General features: G+C 38.2%; 2 protein-coding genes across 2 annotated transcripts; both read right to left on the reverse strand.

The window, feature by feature from the left end:
- Window positions 1-9255: 9255 nt before the first annotated feature.
- LOC306867247 (protein crumbs homolog 1-like) lies at window positions 9256-18827 on the reverse strand. The gene is made up of 8 exons (XM_079412852.1): window positions 18583-18827; window positions 17075-18004; window positions 16268-16821; window positions 14565-14730; window positions 13372-14290; window positions 11965-12009; window positions 10850-10972; window positions 9256-10641 (listed from the first exon to the last, which is right to left on the reverse strand). Exons 1-8 carry the CDS (start codon window positions 18626-18628, stop codon window positions 10395-10397), a joined length of 3030 nt encoding a protein of 1009 aa, XP_079268978.1. The 5' UTR covers window positions 18629-18827; the 3' UTR covers window positions 9256-10394.
- Window positions 18748-22281, reverse strand: LOC306867298 (uncharacterized protein; the record flags this gene model as incomplete). The annotated part of the gene is made up of 6 exons (XM_079412900.1): window positions 18748-18862; window positions 19420-19602; window positions 19827-19966; window positions 20347-20538; window positions 21513-22113; window positions 22230-22281. The coding sequence occupies 6 exons, from the start codon at window positions 22279-22281 to the stop codon at window positions 18843-18845; spliced, it is 1188 nt and encodes a 395-aa protein (XP_079269026.1). The 3' UTR covers window positions 18748-18842.
- Between the last annotated feature and the right edge of the window lie 2373 nt (window positions 22282-24654).

Below are 24654 nucleotides of genomic sequence, written 5' to 3' on the forward strand. Positions count from 1 at the left end.
ATAAAAAAAATAAAAAAATAAGTAAAAGGTGAAATGCAAGATGTCATGCTTAAATAGCTATTCTACGGAAGCTTCTATCCACCACAGGATTTAAAGGAAAAAAAAGGTAATTGGGATATTTTATCTCACAATTCTGACTTTTTTTCTCAATTCTGCGAAAAAAGTAAGAATTGCAAGGTACAACTTCGAAATTAAGAAATGTAAACTCCCAGTTCTGAGAAGAAAAGTTACAATTGTGAGAGATTTGCTATTGCGATGGAAAAAAGTAAGAATGAGATAATAATGATCTTTTTTATTCCGTGGCAGGAAGAAAAAAACGATATGTAGAGTAGATTAATGTTGATGGACTTAAACTTGAAAAATGCTTTGTATTGACACATTTCTGTGGTTGAAACAAGAAACCTTCTGATGTTCATTCATATTTATTTTGCGCTATAATTAGTAAAGAGGAAGAGATGATTGGTTCGTATGCCGCTTGAACTCTTGAGTCGCTACGGCAATCTTTCACAACACCGTAAAGAGCCACAAAACAGTATTTATTGTTTGAATTTCTTACAAAATGACAAAGTTTGAAAGCTGAGACTTTGTTTCATACCTAAAGTCGCGCTTTGTCCGTTTCCTCTTTGCTCCATGATGCATTTTTCACTGTGTGAGAACTTGATTTGTGGCGGATCTTTGCGAAGGGACAATTGTCAGGAAAAAAGTTTGAATTCTGAGCTAACACAAATTGTGAGATAAAATCGCAATTACCTTTTGTTGTTGTTTTGTTTTAAACCTGTGGCAGAAACAGCAAGCTTCCATATTCTTTTCACTTTAATCATTTTTGCTAACATTGCTCAAAGGTATTTCCTGTAAACGGGAAGAGATGTGTGTACCATTTTTAAAAATCAGCAACTTAAGGGAAGTTCTGAAATGAAATGAACCCCCATTCCTATTTAAATGCAAGGTTGTGCCTTAACTGAGTTCATCTGCTGGAATAATTTTCAAATTCTCGGCAGCTGCCTTCTAACTCATAAATGGAATCTCATGCTTTACTGATTTAACACACTGCGTAGACAGCAGCTCTTTATCTGTTAAGGTGCGGTCAGATTAGCAACATTTTGTGGGCAAAAAAAGGTCGACTGTCAATAGTGTAGCGACGTATGAATCACAGCTCACTCAGATCAACATTTTGAATCCATAATAATAATAATAATGGTAAATATGGCCACACCTTAATGCACATGATACTAAGTTTAGGTTTTTAGAGCAGAGCTTATATGCATTACAGGTACTTTAGTATTTAGTTTAGTGTTTTTAATTATGGTTTCTAAATCACATAATATTGGTACTCAAACCGAAACCTGAAATACTGTATAATTGTAGAAAATCAGTAGTATTTTTATTTTTTTGCCTAATAACCTGTTTGTAGATATATGGTTGACACAAGAAAGACCATCAGCCTGTTGAAAACCAATCAAGTGCGCAGGAACTCAGCCGAAGCATCTCTATTGTTTTTGATACTGTGTATTTAGAAACATGTACGGTTTGGTTTATTATTGTCATCCATGTCTTTAAGTGTGCCCTGTATTTTAAATAACTTCTTGATATTTGTCTTTGGTAATGACTGAAAATTCAGAATAGCTAGAATTTTGCCTGGAAAAGGTATTTAACCCATTTTCTATCTAATTTACGTATTTGTTATTAAAGTAGAGATCATTTAATTTAATGTTGTTTAGCATTATTTGAAATCTGGTCACAGTTAATGTTGAAGCACAGAAACTACTGTTTTTTTTGTTTGTTTGTTGTTGTTTTTTACTGAACTATGTAATTTTTTGGGAAACCTGTTTGAAAACAGTCCTTATACAATTTTGCTCGGTTACATTCAATTTGATCCAGTTACTGTTCACCAGCTGTTTAAATTTAAACACTACTTGAAACTAGAAAGTCACCACGTATATTCTATATTAAGGAAAGTGCTACCCAAAATGCATTTTTGTTGTAAAGTTCTATGATATTTGTTTGGTATTATTTTACAGATGCATGAGTGCACTTCTTTATATCAAAAAAGAAATATGATGTCAGCTTTTATGGTACCATTCACATGTTTTTAGTATTGTGACGTTGTTCATTTTTCGTTTGTTTTGCTCTTGAATTCTTTTGTAAACTGATTAACAAACTGCTGTAGCTGAATCACTGGACTCTGCAAACTGCTTCTGAATGTTCAACACAAGGCAACATATTTTGTCGCACAAAAAGTCTGTACAGCGGATTCTTTTCAATATGATGGTAGACACCAATCATGCTTCATTTTCTTGAATGTTTGCTGGTAGGTTCATGTGGAATCTCCATGTGATCAATTTAGTTTGTGGTGGTTGAAGTGCTTTTGAGTGAATGAAGCTGGATGAAGTCCGCCGCATGCTCTCAGTGCAGTATAGGTCAGTCTGATGTTATTACAGATACTACTGGTACCACTGTGTGCACTGTGAACTGAAATAAATTATATGTCTATACAACTTACCTGAGTTGGTTCGTTTGACCAATATCATGTGTGGCTGGATTTATTCAATAAAATCACTAAACCAGAGTTTAAAGTATAAATCTTTTGTAAAATACAATAAGCAAGTGATCAGTAAAACTATTGTTTTTAATATCGACACAAATCTATTTTCTTTACAGAACAACAGCATCAAATTATAACAAATCCACATTCGTGTTTCTATTCTATTAGTTCATTAAGTGATGATGTTGATCAAAATCAAATTTCTTGACGGATTCAAGTCTTTTTATTACAGAATTAAAGTGACACCATTTGAAGAAAAAACAATCCTGAGACTTTTACACACTTAGGAGTCATTTTTACACACGCACAGTAAAACTAGATATACAGAATTGGAAATATTAAATATCTTCTGATAAGCTGTGATTGTTGAGCAGCATTGTCTTGACGCGCCTTTTATTAAAAATGCTTCACAATTCACCAATCGATGAACCCTAAAGCTCTTCGGAGGAGGTATATATCAATAATAGATGTTCATCACATTATATTATAAATTTAACATCCATTATGAGGGAGATTGTCCAACCAAAATCATTTGTAGTAATATCTAGTGGACGATAGCTGCCACATGACAATTTAAATAATTGAATGAAAAATGTATTTTTCTATCGTCTTGTTACAAGCCACGGACAACATGATTGGTTGATTGGCTCAGATGAGTCTCTCCATTGGTGGAGGCTGCACAATGTTCCACATCTCCACTCTTGAACCGTCCTTCTCCTGTCGACTGGGACTGTAAGTGCCTCGTGTGGCCCGTCGGTTTAGTGTGAGCACCAAAGCTGTGGCCACGCCAAAAAGAACCAATAACAGAGCCACAGACACCAGGCTGATGAACAGCAACAGGTCAGAAGACACATTCTCTGCACTCAGCTGGAGGAAAGGAAGATGGGGTGGAGTCAGCAATGAGAAATAAATGTCATATTTTAAATAAAATAAAGAGCAGACATGCATGGCATTGCAATTTATACACTTAAATTTGATGCTTGGCAACTTAAGTTATATAATCGGTTCAATATAACCCCTGCCCCCCCGCCACCTCACTAGACATTTTCACCACAGTCAAACTTGACACTTAGATTAAGCATTTTACTAACAAAACTTTTTAGCCCATACAAGAGTTCAATGCGAAGCTAATATTGAGCACATTTTAAACGTAGACTTATTGTTCTGAATCAGTGTTTTTGAACAAAGCAGTTGATTGGATGACTCAATTATATGTTCCTAGATATGTCCATGTTTTGAACCCTTCTGTTGAATGACTCGCTCGTACTGTTTCATTCCTGAATAAATCAGTGAACCGAACGATTCAATGACAATTTGGAGCCACTTCACAAATCGGTTGAACGAATGATACAACAACTCACTTTTTGTTTTGTTCCTGAAACAATCAGTGTTTTTTGAGCAAATCTGTTGACTGAATGATTCAATGACTCACTCACATTGTTTGGTTCCTGAATTAGTCACTGTTTTTAAACCAATCTGTTGCCGGAATAATTCAGTGGCTAATTCATACTTTCTTAAATATGTCAGTGTTTTGAAAGAATCTGTTTAATGACTCACTCATTTAGTTCCTGATTGAATCAGTTTTTTTTTATAAATCAGTTGACTGAATGATTTAATAACTCACTAAATTAGAGAGTCATTTGTTTTGTTCCAGAAAACCGCATTTTAAAACGAATCCTGTCGAATGAATGATTCAATGACTCCCTTTTTGTTTTGTTTCTGAATCAGTCACTGTTTTTGAATAGATCAGTTGAATGAATTATTCCATGAATCACTCATCATTATTTGGTTTCCGAAATCAATCAGTGTTTTTGAGCAAATCTGTTGACTGAATAATTCAATGCCTCACTAGTTTGTTTTGTTCCTGAATGTGACTGAATATTGAACTAAGCAGTCAAAGGAGTGATTCAATGACTCGCACATATTTTGTTTCTGAATCAATCAGCATTTTTGAACAAATCGGTTGACTAGCTTATTCAATGAGTCACTTGTTTTATTTCTGATTGAATCAATGTTTTTGAACAAATCGGTTGACCAAACAATTCATAATTCAAACAAATATACAGTCACCTGTCACCACCTTCCGGCTTAACAATGTAACCTTCAGAAGAAATCAAATGAGTTATATCAATAATAGTGATTTATTTTTATAAATATATAAAGTTTTATTTTAGTACATCATACTTGTGCTATAAAAATGATTGTATAGTGCCAAGATTCAAGAATCAGTATGCACCACCAAATGCTGCTTCTCACACACTTTATACTGTAGAGTAGATGGACTGATCTTCAGGACCAAAATTAGATCATCCAACCCAGCCCTTCCCAACACTCGGCTCCATCTGTTGCAGCAGGAGAGACAGGCAAGAAACTCATGGCCACAGAAACTCTGAGCTGAGCTCATCACCTGCTCTGAAGGCGATGTTTTATATGTGTGAGAGAAAGAGAGAGACAGCCGGACTTTCCAGCAGACAAACGACCCTGTCACTGCGATAAGCTTCTCCCGATATATTTCCCCCTCGTTTCTCAGACCTGCAGCGATGCACTGCTGAGTTGCATTTCACACAGAACGCCGCTGCGCCTTTCTGCTGGCCAAGCACTATTCTGTCACTCTGAAGACACAAACTTTCTCTGCAGACGTGGAGCAGAACCACAGACCCACAGATTCCTCACACTGAGACACATTTATGCTTCAGCAGTCAAAAAAAAACAAACTAGTCCTCAAGAGCTGTGCTTGCTTCCCTATCACCTTGCTTCTGAATAAATGATCTATTTTTAAGTTTTTTTTTAAACGTATTGCATTGGTAATAGAACCGTGTGAAATATTTTTAAATGATTTATAATAACCTAGATAAAGTTATCCTGCGAACCAGTTTGCAGCAAATTCCTTTTATTTATTTTTTATTTTTTTACATTTGCTAACACCTGATACATCAGATACAACACTACAGGAACATTTCATTTTTGTGACACAATGCAACTGTCTTTTCCAAGTTGACACATTCCATCCATCCATCCATGCTTCCATCCATCCATCCATTCATCCATGCTTCCATCCATCCATCCATCCATCCATGCTTCCATCCATCCATCCATCCATCCATGCTTCCATCCATCCATCCATCCATCCATCCATCCATGCTTCCATCCATCCATCCATCCATCCATCCATGCTTCCATCCATCCATCCATCCATCCATCCATCCATCCATGCTTCCATCCATCCATCCATCCATCCATGCTTCCTTCCTTCCATCCATCCATCCATCCATCCATGCTTCCATCCATCCATCTATCCATCCATCCATCCATGCTTCCATCCATCCATCCATCCATCCATCCATGCTTCCATCCATCCATCCATCCATCCATCCATCCATCCATGCTTCCATCCATCCATCCATCCATCCATGCTTCCTTCCTTCCATCCATCCATCCATCCATCCATGCTTCCATCCATCCATCCATCCATCCATCCATGCTTCCATCCATCCATCCATCCATCCATCCATGCTTCCATCCATCCATCCATCCATGCTTCCATCCATCCATCCATCCATCCATCCATGCTTCCATCCATCCATCCATCCATCCATGCTTCCATCCATCCATCCATCCATGCTTCCATCCATCCATGCTTCCATCCATCCATCCATCCATGCTTCCATCCATCCATCCATCCATCCATCCATCCATCCATCCATCCATCCATCCATCCATGCTTCCATCCATCCATCCATCCATCCATGCTTCCATCCATCCATCCATCCATCCATCCATCCATCCATCCATCCATGCTTCCATCCATCCATCCATCCATCCATGCTTCCTTCCTTCCATCCATCCATCCATGCTTCCATCCATCCATCCATCCATCCATGCTTCCATCCATCATCCATCCATCCATCCATGCTTCCATCCATCCATCCATCCATCCATCCATGCTTCCATCCATCCATGCTTCCATCCATCCATCCATCCATCCATCCATGCTTCCATCCATCCATCCATCCATGCTTCCATCCATCCATCCATCCATGCTTCCATCCATCCATCCATCCATCCATCCATGCTTCCATCCATCCATCCATCCATCCATGCTTCCATCCATCCATCCATCCATGCTTCCATCCATCCATGCTTCCATCCATCCATCCATCCATCCATCCATCCATGCTTCCATCCATTGCTATTAAATTTCTTTAATTACAAGCAAACAAGTAACATTGAATTAAACATGAAACTTTAAGTAGAAAGACTGAAATAGTATTTTATTGTAAAGTGTACTCTAATAATCTTTTAAAAAATCATTTTATAGCGATAATGTGACAGTTCAGATTTGTGTCGAACTCGAAAAAGCATTGGTGTTATTTTTCGCTATTTTTGTAATATTGCACACTCAGATTTACATCCGAACAAACTGACATTCTTTCACCACAACAATCGCTAAGTCTGATTCATTTCAGTGAATTAGTTCGTTCAATAGAACAATTCACTAATTCATTTAAGGCTACCTTACAGAAGAGTGGTCACAAAATGAGTTGATCAATACTGTGATATGAGTATTTATGAATATAAATCAGTTCGGAAAATGGAAAGGAAAATCATGAAATTAAATGGCATAGAAATGACAGATGAAATGAAACATTAAATCTTATTCTTCCCTAAACAGAAACAAACTAAATATATTCTTTGCTAAAAGTCATTTTTGGGTTGTGTGCCTTTAAGAAAAGAGTGATAACACTTTTTAAATTCAAATAAAATTTGTGATGTATAATAAATAAACTTTGGTTTTATGTGTTGAAAGAACACTATATTTCCTAGGATGCTCTCTATTAGTTACCGAATTGGACTTACGTATGAAATATAGAATGGAATTTATTTCTAGTGCAAAAATGCTGAACTAATAAAACTAATTCAGTTGGCTGTATTAAACTGCAATTCAGTAAATTCCTTCAAATCCTTCCAAATCAAGCGCAGACCTGATTTTATAATCATTATTAGAAGCATTATTCATCTTATATTAATTATTATTAATTGTAATACAAATTTGCAATATGCACAAAGTATTCTCAAAATTATTTTTCCAGAAGTCAAACTATGATTCTCACTTGAACTCACTTCAGTGAATCGGTTCATGTAAATGGTTGCATTGGTTCAATAAAACAATTCCCTAATTCATTTATCTTTAGGCTCCCTGTGCAGTGTCTGTGCACCAATTTATTTTGCAGCCATATCATAGAGCGCGGAAGAATTGTTGGAGAGTTATTTGCACGTGTATACACTTGTATGTGTCAATATGCGCATCTTTGCAAGTATCTAAGTAAATGCAGTAATTTAGGTCTTCAGTGAAAGCAGGGAGCTGAGAAAGAAAACACATGTAACATTAGATCCGGGCAGCTCTTAAAGTGACAGCAGTCTAATATTCCTCCTGTCTGCCATTCATGTTAACCAAGCAACAAGAGAGAGCAAATCTCCCACTGCTCTAGACTAAATCACTTAATAACTTTAATTAGAAGAAATATTTAATTTACACAGTGAAGAATATGCAGTATTTTTATACATTTGTTCTACTGTAGGTTTTTTGTCCTGTTGCTTGTAATTATGTAGTTTCTTATTATTTAATCGCTGACTTGTTTATGAAATTTATATGGTATCAAAAAAAAATTGATGATATAAAGACCTTATTTAAAGCAAAAATAACTAAATCATGATATATCACATTACCGTGAAATAAAATTACTCATATTGTGACACTCCTAGCATAGAAATAGCTTCACAACTAACAGACGTGAACTAAAAGCCACAAAAGTCTTATTTTTATTTAGTGAGGTCCTTACGAAAACACCAAAGCTCAGAGAAAGACAATGTAACGTGTCTTAGCATGAGATAAGATCCTCTCTTCCTCATCTATCCTGTTAGACAGGATTAAAAGAGTGGGATGTGGCTATCTTTAACTTGCACACTGCTCACAAGATGAATATAAAGACATCTTGAGGAGATTAAACTTATCTGGGCTTTTCCGTGCATTCAGTCACAATAACGTTAAGCGTTCTGATATCATATATTTAGCTCAATCACATATAATTTGGTCAATTTATTTGAATATTTGCCAAGAAAAAAACTTTTAAGATCTGATTTGAAATACAAGTCAATCCTTTTTTTTAAGTAGCCTAAAAGGTTTTAAGCCAAGCATTTGCTTCATCAAGTAAGAGTATTATTCTCAAATAAAATAAAAAGATAATTTTGTAAACTATAAGGGTAAAAGCCAAGTGGTTAAAGAACTGAACTAGCAATAGTAGCATCTAATCCCATACATGTGAACTGTAAACCAAATGAATGTGATTCCCCTGCAATCACCAGTGTATCCAATGTATCCTTAACTCTGAGTAAAGCTGTCACAGCAACTGAAATACTGGAAAAAATCTCCAACTTGTTTCAAACTTGCACAGTACACACTTTTGCGTGGTTTCAACATCCTATGGTGTCAGGATTACACACAAATTGCTGACTCAACACACCTGCCATAGGTTTTACAGTGCCGTTGTGTCTTTGATGTGTCACTTGCCCCTAGTTCAGTGGCTCTGTCTATCAAAATCTGTGGCAACATTCTTCAAAACCTGCATGATGTGCCACTGGCACAGTCTCTGGATGTGTAATGACAGAAGAGAGACAGCTAAACAAAACCGACAAAGGACAAACAACACATTGATGATGGATGGGATGGAGAGAAATGTTTTATTTGAAGACAGTCATCTAAAGACAGAATGTGAGAGACACAATGTACACAATCTGGTCATGAACACTAACAGAGATTGACAGACAGATGAGCACTATAAACTATTGGGACATTGATGGTTTAAAATAATTACAGAAGAGTGGTTCATTTTTTTAAGATACAAAATAAGTTGATCAATACTGTGATATTGATGAATATAAATCAGTTCTGAAAATGGAAAGGAGAATCATGAAATGAAATGGCATAGAAATAACAGATAAAATGAAACATCAATTATTCTTCCCTAAAAAGAAATAAACTCAATCTATTCTGTGCTAAAAGTCATTTTTAGGTTGGGTTGGAAATTAATGATATACCATTTAAAATCAAACTAAATTTGTTATATATAATAAACAAACTTTGGTTTTATGTGTTTAAAGACCCCCCCCCCCCCCCCCCGGATGCTTTCAATTAGTTACCGAATTCTAATTATGAATTATAGAATGGAATTTAAAATCAATCAAATTATTTGCTATACTGCAAAAATGCTGAACTAATACACAACATTTGATTGTATTAAAATGAAATTCAATAATTTCTGAAAAATCATTCCAATTTAATCCCAATCCTGATTTCATAATCATTATTAGAAACATAAATCATGTTATATGAATTTAATAATTGTTATTTAATAAATTACAAATGTACAAACTCTATGTAATGCTACATTTAAAAAGTACACAAAGTACTTTCAAAATTATTTTCCCTGAAAATCAGTCTATGATTCTGACTTGAAATACATAAAGTACATAAAAAAAGAATCTTTGAATTAGACACTTTTATGAAAACTGTGTCATCTTAAGGCACTAAAGTGGTTTCACTCATGTCGTCTAAATACTGGATCCCTTGTTTGTCCCAAACCAACAAATAATACTGTCTGTGGTTAACAAATTCATATTTACAAATACATTTACCTAAATGATAAATTGCTATATTAAAATTATATTAATTTAAAATATCTACAGACTTCTATATAACAGTTTTGAAGCAACATTTTTTGAGAGTTCCATTCTAGCTTAATAATGTAGAAAGTAATTACACTAGCCCGTTTCCTAGCCTCCACCAAAGACCTGTTTACTCATTGTCACCCCAGTCTACCTCTGGTTCATCGTCTAAGCGAAGAATGAGGTAGGAGAGAATTTGGAAGAGGTTTTGCCAAAACAAAGTGGCCATGTAAAAGTAAATGTCGCTTACGTCGACTTCGCAGGTCTCGCCGGCGAAGGTCATTTCACAGACACATTGGAACTTGTTGACCATGTTCTGGCAGTAGCCACCGTTCATGCAAGGGTTGGATATGCATTCATCAAGCTCTAGTTCACACCTACGTGACAAATGTATAGTGAAAACAAACCTTATTATTACTAACTTAAATATTACGGCTGTTGGTGTTGTTAATATTTGGTTCTAAATATGAATATTCCATGCATTCTAAAACTGGTTAATAGCATGGCATAATTACCACCCTGAAAATTCATTAACATATGAGAACTTGTGAACAAAGAAAGAATAATAATAAAGGGAATAATCACCAATGACCCGAAAACCCAGGGAGGCAGTCACACATCATGTTGGTGTCAGAACAGTTCCCCCCATTGAAACACGTGTAGTTCTGCTGTTCATCACCACAGATGGACACCGGGAGCTTGGGCGGTCTGGGGATGGGGAGGATGAGGGGAAAGAAAGAAACGTAACAGATGATGAAGAATCCATCCTCTCCTCTTGAGAGCCATTTAAGGGGCTACTACCTACTACCCCCCGCTGCTTTGTCCCGCACAAAAGAGGATTAGCCCACTATTAGAATAATGACATTAGCATGTGAATGGACCTCTGACCACAAGACAAAGAGAATACAATAAACCGTCGCTTTATTTGGGGATTAACATACAGCTAATGCAAAGAATCTGCTGTTGTTATTCTGTATGGATAAAGATTTGATATGACAAATAAAGAGCTTGAATTGTGGTTTTCATATACTTTACAGAGACTGTGTGAAATAAAGGAAAAGAAATATTCTAGGAAAAGAAATAAAGTAAGAAAAAAGAAAGGAATGAAGGAAGGAATTAGAAAGAAAGATATGGAGAGAAAATAAAAGATAGCAAGGGGGAATGAAAGAAAGGGATGAAGATAAGGAAGGAAAAAGGAAAAGACATGGAGAAAAAGTAAAGGATAGCAAGGGAGAAAGAAAGAAAGAAAGAAAGAAAGAAAGAAAGAAAGAAAGAAAGAAAGAAAGAAAGAAAGAAAGAAAGAAAGAAAGAAAGAAAGAAAGAAAGAAAGAAAGAAAGAAAGAATACAGACAGAAAAAAATGAGGAAGTAAGAAAGTAAAGATGGAGAGAAGGTATGAAGCAGGGAAAGAGGCAAGAAACAAGGGCTAGCACGAAGGAAAGTAGTAGTAAGGAGGGAAGAAAGGCAAGGCAAGAAAGAAGGGGTAGAACGATCAAAAGGAAATGAAAGTCAGAAGGATAAAGGAAGAAAGGAATAGAGTGAAGGAAGGAAAGAAATGAGGAAAGCAAGAATGGCAAAAAAGGGGGGTCAGTAATAAAAAAAGGAAGTACAAGGAAGGAAGGGGAGAACAAATAAAGGAAGGATATATATATAAAAAAGAGGATAAATCTAAAAACAAGTCAAGAGTAAAATGGCACTTACATGCTCCTGACAACTACGTACCACGGAGCCTCTTCAATCTGAGTGCTGTTGTGAGACAGAGGGAACAGGAAAGAGACAAACAAACAGCAAGTGTCATTCTTTTTTTTTTAAACAGCAAAACTTTACACCAAAGATCTCTCTAACTCTGCAGTGGGGAAAAGATAGATCTATTATGTCTCCCGGCTGCCTGCAAGGCAGTTTCAAAGGAGTGCTATGAAGCAGTCTGGCAACAAAACATGTTTATGAGATAAATGGCTGCAGACTTACCTTAGATGCCACCCTGAAGGCCTAACGCAACCACTGGAGGATGGGCACTCTCAACAGAGACTATTATTACCATTACTGCTTTCAAATGACACGTATGGCAACAGACACATCTCTGCAGTAACGCTAGCATAAACAACACCATAAAAGCAATTATATGATTTGCATTACCTTTATAAGAAATCAGTCTCTTAGGGGTCTCGATTCATTCAAGTTGCTTGCTTATTTTGATGGGAATCATTGTGTGAGGTTTGTGGTCTGTTTCCAAAGTCTGTACAAAGTCTAAATTTATGTTTTGCATTCTCTTTTCTTTGAAAAGTGGAGTAGCTACTTGAGCTATGGCTTTTTAACACTGGGTTGATTTCATATCTAAGGCAAGTCTCTTTTTGACTTGGTTCAATGTTTTGCAGAAGGGACAAACACTATTCCTTGCAGACGTATCTGTGAATTGCCTTGGCGTAGAAGCCTTAAATCAGGTCTTTGGATGCACACAGCCTCCACAAAATCTGCTAAAGTTAGACGGTAACTCATAAACCAACTCAGCCAACTAGATTCTTACATCGCAAAATTCACCACCACAATGCTACGGTGGTAGCTTACTAGGCAGAAGAGCTCACCTTCATTTCTCAAAGATATTTTGGTCCCTAGATATGCCTTGTGTTCCAATTTTAGGGTAAGCCTATTATTTTTTTTCACCTGTTTAATCGCCCACCCACCAATTCCAAGTGCTTGGACAAGCAACTGCACACTTTGAGAGATCACTTATGTTTCTATCACAACAGGGTATGATGGAACCAGTTACAAGCCAATGTTTAATATTTAGGGTTAGGACAGGATTCCACAAATCTGGCACTGGAGGGCCACTACCTTGTAGAGAAGGGCTGGGCAACTTCAGTCCCGGAGGGACACTGTCCTGCAGAGTTTGGCTTGAAACCCTAATCAAACACACCTGCCTGTAGCTTTCTAGTGATATTGAAGACATTGATTAGCTTGTTCAGGTATATTTGATTAGGGTTGCAGCTAAACTTCAGGCCAGATTTGAGGAACCTTAATTTAGGGGTTTGCTCAAATCCCTAAACCCAAGTATGACCAATAGTAGTAATGAACAAGTCAACTACATGACACAAATTAGAATAGACTCACTTGCAATACGGCCCAGTAAACCTGTCGGGACAGAGGCAGGAATAGCTCTTGATGCCACGCAAGCAGGTCCCACCATTAGCACACTTGTGACCGGCACATACGTCCACTTTCACTTCGCAGTTGGTGCCGGTGTAGCCACTCTCACACGTGCAGCTGTATGAAAGGTCCTGCACACTACAGTATCCATGTTGACAGGGGTTGGAGGCACAGGTGTTTGTATTCAGTTCGCAGCGATCACCGCCCCAGCCAGGTAGACAGAAGCACTGGAAAAGGTTGAAGCGATCGTCACAGATGCCCCCATGCAGGCAGGGGTTGGGTTCACACACCACCTCACCAACACAGCCAGTTTGGACAGGTTCCTCCGATATCTTATTGAACTTCTCTTGCTGTGTACGTGGGAATCTCACCTCAGCAGGACCATAATACGGAAGCACAATACCACCAATCTCAACATTACTCAGACAACCAATCAGATTCCAGCCAGACTCTGGGCCAAGTCCTCCTAGAAGGATATCGACGCCCTCTCGAAGGAAGTCTAGATTTCCGGTCATGGAATCAGATATAGTAGGCTCGTCCTTTTCATTAAGAGGGACCATGATCCACTGGGAGTTGTTAGTCCAAGGACTGGCCATTAACAGCTCTACTACATGCCACTCTCCATCGGCCACTGGTCTTGGGCTGTGCAGGGTTACCGGTGACAAAGATGATGAAGAAGAAGGTCCACTAAGAAGCTCTAGCACCAGAAAGCCATCTTGAATGAATACCGTAACAAAGTCAGACCCACTCTCCGCATGTAACACTGCTGCATTGCGTTTACGTGTTTGGATACTGAAAACAATGCTGGTCAGGTGGCGGGATATCAGCCCATTCCCATGGTATACAAGAGTGGTGTTGTCTTGAAAAGTCACATTTGAAATGCCTACATAAAATAAAAGCAGACATAGTTTACGTAACACTCCAGGGACTTAAGACTTATTCGCAAAACAATCTTAGTTAAAGTCTGCTAGATGCTCTTAACAAGTCTCTTTCCTGAGCCTAGTCAACAACTTAAATATGGAAGGTTATTAATTCAAAATACTGCATTTTATATTAATTCTGTAACCATTAATTTTGACTGAGTATTCAGACCAGTATTGAATGATTATGACTACTGTATTTTATCATTCTGATTTCAGATGTTCTGAAATACTCACATTCATAGCCCTGGTTGAGGGTCCGGCATGTTGCTTGTGGTGGGCAGGGGGTGAGTTCGCACCATCTCACCACCTCACAGTGCTGCCCTTCTGTGCTAGGAGGGCAGTTGCATGTGAAGTCATCCCATAGAGAGAAGCACATTCCACCATTCTGGCAAGGATTTTTCTAGAATGGAAAGACACAAATGACACATACAAAACTCAATTAAATGATCCATTGAATTTTTTTAAATATTATTTATTAATTTATTTTTAATTAAAAGTAAGAAAAGATTTAGAAGTAGTAAGATAAAGTGTTTGGAATTAAAAATAGCTTGTAGCTTGGAAAGCTTTTCCCCATTTTAAAACTACTCTCAAGCTACCTTTTAAACATTGTAGTTAACTACACTACTAGTTGCAAACAAAAGGCGGCTAACTACATTAAATCTATGTCAGGGAAACATATGTTTAAAAATACTATCTTATGATAATATTTCTACAGTCAACACACCAATTTATACATGATAAATTACACAGTGTTGAATACTCAGGGATTTTCATTAACTGATTATTCATTTATTGGATTAGTGAATCACATTGGATCAAAAAATCTTTTGAATTAGCACAGTGTTTGGGATTAGTTTCTTGACCAAAGTGATGGATGTAAATTTTCATCTAGGCCAAGGAGAATTAAAGCCAATTGAGATAAGTAGATTTTGTACATATATCTGCCAGATCTGGTGTAACCTAACCATTTTCCTGTTACATTTGAGAGCTCAAGACAGTTTAAAGGACTAGTTCACTTTTAAAAAAACTTTTGCTGATAATTTACTCACCCCCATGTCATCCAAGATGTCCATGTCTTTCTTTCTTCAGTCGAAAAGAAATTAAGGTTTTTGATGAAAACATTTCTCCATAAAATGGACTTCATTGGGACCCAAACGGTTCAAGGTCCAAATGACAGTTTCAGTGCAGCTTCAAAGGGCTTTAAACGATACCAGACGATGAATAAGGGTCTTATCTAACGAAACGATCGGTCATTTAAAAAAAAAATAAAAAAGTTTAAGTTTTATAAGCACAAATGCTCGCCTTGCTCTGTTCTGTGATGCACGTTCGTGACGTCACGTAATACGCAATGGCGTTGAAAAGGTCACGGTTGACTTAGGCGGAAGTACCGAGTCAGTGTTTACAAATGTGCGGAAGGAGGACCATATACACATATTCAAATGTCTTTATGTCAGTTTATCGTTTAAAATGCCCATTTCGTGTGCGTATCCTGGGTGTTTTAATATTAAAAAGCCTACTGACTCGGTACTTCCGCCTAAGTCAACCGTGACCTTTTCCACGTAATTGCGTATTACGTGACGTCATGAACGCGCATCACAGAACAGAGCAAGGCGAGCATTTGTGCTTATAAAACTTAAACTTTTTTATTTATTTTTGAAATGACCGATCGTTTCGCTAGATAAGACCCTTATTCATCGTCTGGTGTCGTTTAAAGCCCTTTGAAGCTGCACTGAAACTGTCATTTGGACCTTGAACCGTTTGGGTCCCAATGAAGTCCATTTTATGGAGAAATGTTTTCATCAAAAACCTTAATTTCTTTTCGACTGAAGAAAGAAAGACATGGACATCTTGGATGACATGGGGGTGAGTAAAATATCAGCAAAAGTTTTTTAAAAGTGAACTAATCCTTTAAGGGCTCATGAAACATTGTTACTTACAGAGCAAGAGTCATCACTGGTGCAGCCTGGGGTAACGTCAACCATGCGGTCAGGTCTGTATGACATCACAGAAGCATCAAGTGGGAAAAATTCTAGCTTCCTCTCATTGAGCTGCAAGTCTTGTAAGCACCCTTTAAAATAACCACCAAAGGCAGATGTCTCGTGCCCATCAAGCAGTCCGCCAACATAGACCACATCCTCAAACTGAAGGGAAACAGGTTGAACATCCATTGCTCCGAATTCATGATCTGACTCCTGCAGAGTCATCATACTCTCTTTAATGGTGATGCCGACAAAATGAATCTCACCATCGTTAACCACATTTTTACCCATTAAAGTCTTCAAGTTGTTGACTTGCACCATGAGTTTTCCCTTTTCCAGCCACATCTTCAAGTACTCAGTGGTGCTGTTGGCAAGCAGCACCAAAAGACCAGACTCCTTCCGTGTACGCAAGAACATGGACAGATAAAGCATATCTGTTTCCAGTTGGTCAGTGATGGTGAAGACGGCATAGCTTGCAGAGTCTTCCTGGCCAAATCTAGCAGTAACGTACTCTGTATGAGAAAGAGAAGACATACAACTCTTAAAGAGTTTCTATAACTATAACTATTGCAACTTGGACCCTTAGAGGAAACATAAAACGTCTCCCAAGGTTTATCTTCTACATTTATTGCAAAGCTATCAACGTGTCTACAGTACAAGCATCTACGGCGTATCTTGTGCTAAAATAGACAGGCACAACACCACAGTGGATATTTCCAGTGTAGACATGTTATATGGGAGATCAGTCCCAGTCCCTACTCTTACCCTCAGCACAGTTGTGACCCACATATGGTCGCAGACACAAGCATTGGTAACCTTGCCAAAGGTTAACACACTTTCCAAGGTTGTCGCATGGACCAGAAAGGCATCGGTCATGATGTCTGCAGCCTTGCTCGACATTCACCACTGAGCTGCTCAACCAGTCCTCTGGTACCATCAGCTGTGAGTCCACAAACAAGTCCCTCATGCAGCCGATGAATGAGCCAGAACCCCCTCCCTCATCTGATCTTCCAACAAAGGTGCTTTGCAGGGCTGACTCCAGCTCAAGGGCACCGGTCTCTACTTGGGCTGTTGCACCACAGTTATCTCCATCCTGGCATGGCTCCAGTAGTTGTAGCAGCAGGGTACCCTCTCCAAGCACGGCCTCTACCGTGTGCCATTCACCATCAGATACATCCTGAGGCAGTGTCAGAGTCCAGCTGGTTGCGTTTGGCTGAGGGTCACTCCTAAGATCAAGAAGCAGGTGTCTCTCTTGCAGCTCCAGGCTGAGTGTGACCCCTTCGTTGCCCCTCTGAAAGAGCACTGTGTTCTTCAGCACTGTGCGAAAGCTTAGCGTGATATTAAAGTATGTTTCCGCACCCAGCAGCGGGGTCTGCAGGTGCAGGAATCCTCCAATTGTCTCGAAGGAGAATACAGTGGGCATCTGGCAGTAAGAGCCGGTGTAGCCCGGCTGACAGATGCAACTGTAGCCATGTACACCTTCGCTCAGGAAGGGCATGCAGGCTGCCCCGTTCTGGCACTCGTGGCCTTCGCAACCCACCAGGGGCTCACTACAGTTGCGGCCACCATAGAGAATTCCATCTTGGCTTTCAGACAAGCAGATGCACTTGTAGCTGCTCAGGAAGTCCTCGCATATGGCTCCATTGTGACATGGGTTGGTGGTACAAGCAGTGGTATTTTGCTTGCACAAGGCACCTGAAAGGGGAGAGCCCAGAGTGGAATTTAGTTCCTTACAAATAAACATTTAACAAAGATTTTTATCCAAGAATGAATTGTTCTTATTGTTTTTATAAGAGTATATCCTTTAAAAGTATTTGCTGCATTTGTGCCAATTTTGTGTCTGTAACTAAAGAATAGCTCATGCCAGGAATAACAGGGCACGTTTTAGTCAATAATCCCTCAGGACAACAAATATGCAAAGCTGGTTGCATAACTTCATGCCAGTGTGACTGCCAACTGAGTTTTCTTATTCTTAAAAAAGTGCCTGAAATTTTCATTGAATGAGAATTTAGTTACTAAATGAGTTTAAAATGCCTGGATAAAACATTAAGGAGCTGTGTATAATGCATCACATGGAAACCGTGAACAAAAAAACAGTTATACTGATGACTTAAAGTCATTGAAAGTTCATTATATGTTTAACCAGAAAGACTTTTCACTAGCCTAATAAAAGACATTGTTTTTTCCCCCAACACAGCTTATTTCACCACCGAATTCACACTGAGAATGATCATACAATCAAAGTGAAATCTTAAAAAAAAGTGAAAATTTACCTGAAATGAGCAACAGAACTCTCCAAATCCAAACTACAACTTCCATGACATTAGACGTCTACCATTCACATTGCTTTTTGATGGGTCCATCTATAGCAAAGGCCATCCTAACAGACAGCCGTCAGTGTACATTCCTTCCTTCAAGAAAAACTGTAGACTGCAACACTAGCCCCCCATCAAAGCCAGCTCGCAGGGGATTAGCTTAATTCAACCTGAGCATCTTACAATGGCGAAGCCCAATTATAGCCTCCGCCTCTGAGTCATGTCCTGAGCTGGTAACCTGACGTTCAGAGAGACAGACACTTTTGTATAATCTAAAAATTAAAAGTCATTTTGCTGTTATATGTTTAGTTGTTTAGTCTAGGAACCAATAGAGTGAATTTGTGTTGAAAGATGTGTTGTATAATGGATGATTTGGTTTTGATTATGCAAACCGAACAGAATCCCAAGACAGTTCTGATTTACAGTTGCAACAACCTGATGATGCTTATTATATGCTCATTATAGGCAACATTTTGCCAAGAACTTAACCAGGCATTAAAAACGGATTGTGACTCAGTTGTCCATCGGTTATTGACTTTTAAAGACTTTAGAACATTTACAGTGATCTGTTGATCTTCTTTAGACAGTCCTGGATTTTAACCCCTTCCTTATTTAAACTATTTCTTTCAAAAACGGTTGTATAAGAAAATGTGAAAATGAGATATATGTGTGGCACTAACACAAACCTCTGAAAAAAACTGAAATTTGTCTTGATCCTAAATTTACAACAGTTTCATATTTGGTAAATAAAAGTGTAAAACAAAAACATTAATGGGGCTGTGAGGTTGCAGATACCTGAAAATCCTAGTGGACACTTGCAGATGAAGCCGGAAGCATGCCTGGGGTTGTATCGAGTAGGAAACAAGGGCTCAGTGCCATAAAGTGTCTTCCAAGACAGCTCAATGCAAGTGCCTTCATTCACACAGGGACTGCTATCACACTCACCGATGTCTATCTCACAGTTACGACCCTCGAACCCTGATAACAGATAAGAGAGACAACCTAATGAAGTTTAGTGTCCTAGTTTGCCTAAATTATTTAAAGCCTTTACCATGATTTCTAAAATAAACAAATGAATATTACATCTATATTGTAGCACATATATTGTAAATACATCTACCAATCATGTGCATTTTTGTTTCCAAAAAATCACCATATTTCATTATATTCCAGTTTACACAAATGAGCCCTTTGTAAGTCACCTGGCCAGCAACTGCAGGTGTAGTTCCCATTTTCATCCTCACAGAGAGCACCGTTGAGGCAGGGTTGAGACCAGCAGGGAGGAGGTGGGATCTCACAGCGAACACCAGTAAAGTTAGTTTGTGAGCAGTCACAGCGGTAGCTACAAGATTATTTCAAAATAGATATGCATATGTTATTTCATTTCGGGTAAACTCTTTTTCAGTACGTTCACAGAATGATTCAGCATTTTATATTTTAGACACAGCAATATAGTGCATGTTGTTTACCTACTTTCTGTGTGGTAAGGGACTAGTTTTATCAATTATATATTGTTGATAATTTCATTTAATAAATACAATATTTTTTAACCCCCCAAAATAATATTGGATAATTGATTTATACTAATTACTAATATTTAAAACTATTAAAATATAATTATATGTATACTTATAATTATTAAATAAGTTAAATTAAAATAAGTTGAACTTGTTTTTAAAATTTTATGATAGATTTCCTAACATGGATGGAAATGTATTGTACCTGTTTATTTCATCCACACACAGAGCCCCATTTCGGCATGGTTGGCCACTGCATTCATCGATGTTCGTTTCACAGCGCTCCCCCTGGAAGCCCACCAGGCAGGTACAGGAGAAGCCATTGATGTGGTCATGGCAACTGCCGCCATGGAGACAGGGCTGTGATTGACACTCATCAATCTGAACCTCACATCTGCTACCTGGAACATCAGAGACAGTGGTGTTGAGCGCAAAGATGCCAATCCGCTTTTTGTCGAGATCTCTGCATGGCTTATTACACATGCCATCTGAACAGGCCTCAACCTGGATCAAACAGACTGTAACTGGAAGCTTCCAGTCAGTCTTTAGGGTTATTGATATGCTGCCCACAGCTTTTCCTTCACTTGATCAAAAATGTTTTTCAAGTAGATCTGAAGAGTCTGTGGCTTGTTGTCACACAAGGAAGTTATCAAAAGTTCGATTAAACAATGCTGCCATCAACTGTTTGATTACCCACATTTTTCAAAATATATTCTTCTGTGTTCAGCAGAAGAAGAAATTCATAAGGTTTGGAATGGCATGAGGGGTGAATAAATGAGGACAGATTTTTCATTTTTGGGTGAACTATCCCTTTAATATTACTTAGTACTTATTTATGTGATTACACTGTAACCTTAAAATTAGGTGCAAATTTATTTAATTACACTATTCTCAAATAATTATTAATCAATTCTTCCTGAAAAAAATAAAGATGAAAATGTATTATATTTTTTATATTCACCACTGAGAATATACTCTTTAAGGTAGGTGTCTAAACAGAAATTGGCTTAAAAAAAATAAACCCACCCTGTAAATATTCACTAGGGTAGCAAACTAACCCCATTCTCCCTTACTCAGTATATCATCAATGAAATAAAAAAATATGTTTAGGTTTTAAACAAGTTTAAACTTGATATCTTCTTTAATAAGTTATATTAAACTAGATCTTTGCTTGTTTAAAAGCAAATGTGAACAGTCTTCCATGATAGAATGTTAGGATATTCTCCAGGGTTGCATTTCAGGCTCCAATGCCATCATTCAACCACAAGATGGCAGTGGCTGCATTTGGCACCACTCGAGACATTCCACATGTCAGTCTAAAACAGGTGAGTCGCACATGGCAACAATGCATCCGACCCTCCCTCCCTTCACTTACCTGTGTATCCAGGCCTGCAGAGACAGATGTAGTGCCCGATCTTATCCAGACAGGTGGCTCCGTTTCTGCAGGGCCACGACACGCATTCATTCACCTCTATCTCGCAGTGTTTACCCTGGAATCCCGGCACGCAGAAGCAAGTGGGGCCGTCCCTTCTGCTGCGGCAGATGGCGCGGTTGCGGCAGGGGTTGGGGGAGCAGTGGTCCACCTTTTTCTCGCAGGAACTCCCAGTGTAACCCTCTTGACAGATGCATGCGTACCCCGGGCTCCTGTCTTGCACCGCCAGACATAGGGGAGTGTCCCCACACAGCCCCTGAGCACAGAGCTGGGCACTGGTATGACAGTCCTGCCCCAACAAGCCGGGCTCACACTGGCAAACTAGTTCCCCCGGGTGAGCGCTGGTGGGCTGACACGTCGCATTGCCCTGGCAGATGGACAGTTGGCAGAGCGCATTGGAAGAATCACAACGCGTGCTGGGCAGGACTAACGCAGGCGACTGACACTGGCACAGGAAGTCAGATGGGGCTTCCTTGCACTCTGCCCTGTTTTGGCAAGGCTTGTCCAGGCAGAGTGTTGAGGTCCTAGGAAGTGTTAAACCTACAAGGATTTATGAAAGAAAAAAAAACACTTATACATGTGCTGAAAGTTTTCCCTGCTTCCCTAATGAACCGGGGATAAAATGCAATAACAGTTAGTGGCTTCGGAAAACTTGCCCAAGGTTGATGATACATGGGGCAACTTTCCCACTGAGAATGGGTAACACATTTCTATATGGATATTGGTCGTGGGCCCTGTGTCTCACCTGGTTGCCCGTTGACGCCAACATTAACCAAAATTTTGCCCTGTGTATCATCAGCCTAATGCTAACGGTGTGAAATTGCACACTTCTTTTTTTCTGCTTAAAAGTTTGCTACCATAAGTATCCACCTTATTTTCCAATGTGGAAGTAAGCTATTTTCTGTGATTGTATGAGATTTCTGGCAATATAGGTAAATAACAATTTTTTTTTTGCTTTACAAATCAGGAGGTTTATGATTGACAATAAGTTAAAATAATATGATGACAATTAAAGGTACAAAAGCTGTCGCTGGGGTAGTACCCTTTCAAAAGGTACTAATATGTACCATTTACATGCTAATGTGCACCCTGTAGGGACAAATATGGAACAATATGGTACAAATCATGATGTTATCCTAATATCTTGCAGCCTTATAGTTGCCTTCAGCAAAATTAGAGCTGGCCAATAATATAGTTTACATTTTGCGAATATAAGCAATCAAGCAGGTCAGATATGCTGTATAATATTTATTACCCTATGCGGGTATACTGTATGTACTGTATGTGGCTAGAGCTGGACAGTTTAAGTAGCTAGGTGATAATATCGCTACATTTTGTGACACTATTTGATCAATACGATTATTTCCTTTTGTGACAAAAACAGCATTTCAGATTTGCTACAAAGTAACTTTGCTATAGAGTAACAATATATAGCTTTTTATGCTTAACGTAAACGCATAGCCTTTCAACCTATACTTTATTTGATTGTACGTGCAAACATAAGTATCCAGTGTCTGCAGGCACAGAAATTGCACATATCCCCTTTAATTTTCCCCTGCAGTTGTTTGCTAGTGAAAGTATAATATTTATTTATTGTTATCAGTTAATTTGATAAAGAGTTGTACAGAGTTGTGTGAAACTGACATAGTAGGCCAAAAAGTCAGGATTTCATGTTTCGTAGCATGCTTGCTAACAGTCACATGGTCAATTAGCAAAACACAGACCAAAACAAATGCACTCTCAGATTAAATGTAGTCCAATACTGCATGTTTCAGTTCATGTCTCACAGCTGTTTTATGCTACAACACATATTAATTTTCCTAGCACACCATTCTCTCAGATTAGCTCACAGTTAACAAGTAAGAGGTGTTACTCTTTAAACCATGACGCTTAACAAGAAGATTTCAGGACCATAGTTGCATATTTTGTGTCTTGCTGTCCTTGAGTAATGTCCTTCAAACAGATAACATACGGCCAACAAGCATTGGAACAAAAGACCAATCACTTGAGCATTTGAGAAGATATTTCATTCCCTAAAATCATTGCATTCACACTGAACTGTTGCAAATAGAGATTAAATGTTTAGAGCTACTATAGAAGAAATCTGCTTAAATTGAAATATGTCATTGTCTATGAGGCCAGGTTGGAATCATTGTGTGATTTTGTGCTTAATTGTATATATTTATAATTGTGAATATGAGCTTTGAGCACCCATAATCAGATCATGCAGTTAATGTGACTGCATAGGATTAACCTGTTAGTCCTATCCTATCTAGTAAGGATAGCGATGGTTAAGAGCAGAGCAAAGCAGAAGCCAATGCCAGACAAAGCACTTTAACTTGATGCGGTCAAATAATTAGTTTTTATTATAAAACTACAAACTCAGAATGGGGTCTATAAAAAAGCGTAAAAGTGTATGCTTTTTACAGTGTGCATTTCAATATAAACAATTTTAATGCGTTTTCAAACAACTTTCTGTAGCTACAAAAGTTATATAAGAAATTATCCAGAGTGGGCTAACTTTTTTAATGAAGCTTGATCTTCTGGTGAAATGACAGATTATTCTATAGTGAAGTATGCAGGATTTCTCCAATCATTTAGTCTGCTTAAAGGGATATAGTTCACCCTATAATAATATACCCTCTTGTCGTTCCAAACCCGTGAGACCGTTGTTCTTCGGAACAGAATTTAAGATATTTTTGATAAAATCTGAGAGCTTTCTGACCCTGCATATACAGCAACACATCTGACACGTTCAAGGCCCAGAAAGGTAATAAGGATATCGTTAAAATAGTCCATGTGACGTTCAAGTGTATTTTTATGAACCGCGAGAATACTTTTCGTCTGCAAAGAAAACAAAAATAATGACTTTATTCAACTATTTCTTCTCTTCTGTGACAGTCTTCAATGCGTGTTCACAAACATTATCACAAAAAAAAGGAATTGTTGAATAAAATCCTTATTTTGGTTTTCTCGTAGATTTATAAAATGAAAGTTGAACCACTGATGTCACATGGACTATTTTAATTATGTCCTTTTTACCTTCCTAGGCCTTGAACATGTCAGTTGTGTTGCTGTCTA

The sequence above is a fragment of the Barbus barbus genome (genome assembly GCF_936440315.1).
Source record: "Barbus barbus genome assembly, chromosome: 49".
Taxonomy (NCBI): domain Eukaryota; kingdom Metazoa; phylum Chordata; class Actinopteri; order Cypriniformes; family Cyprinidae; genus Barbus; species Barbus barbus.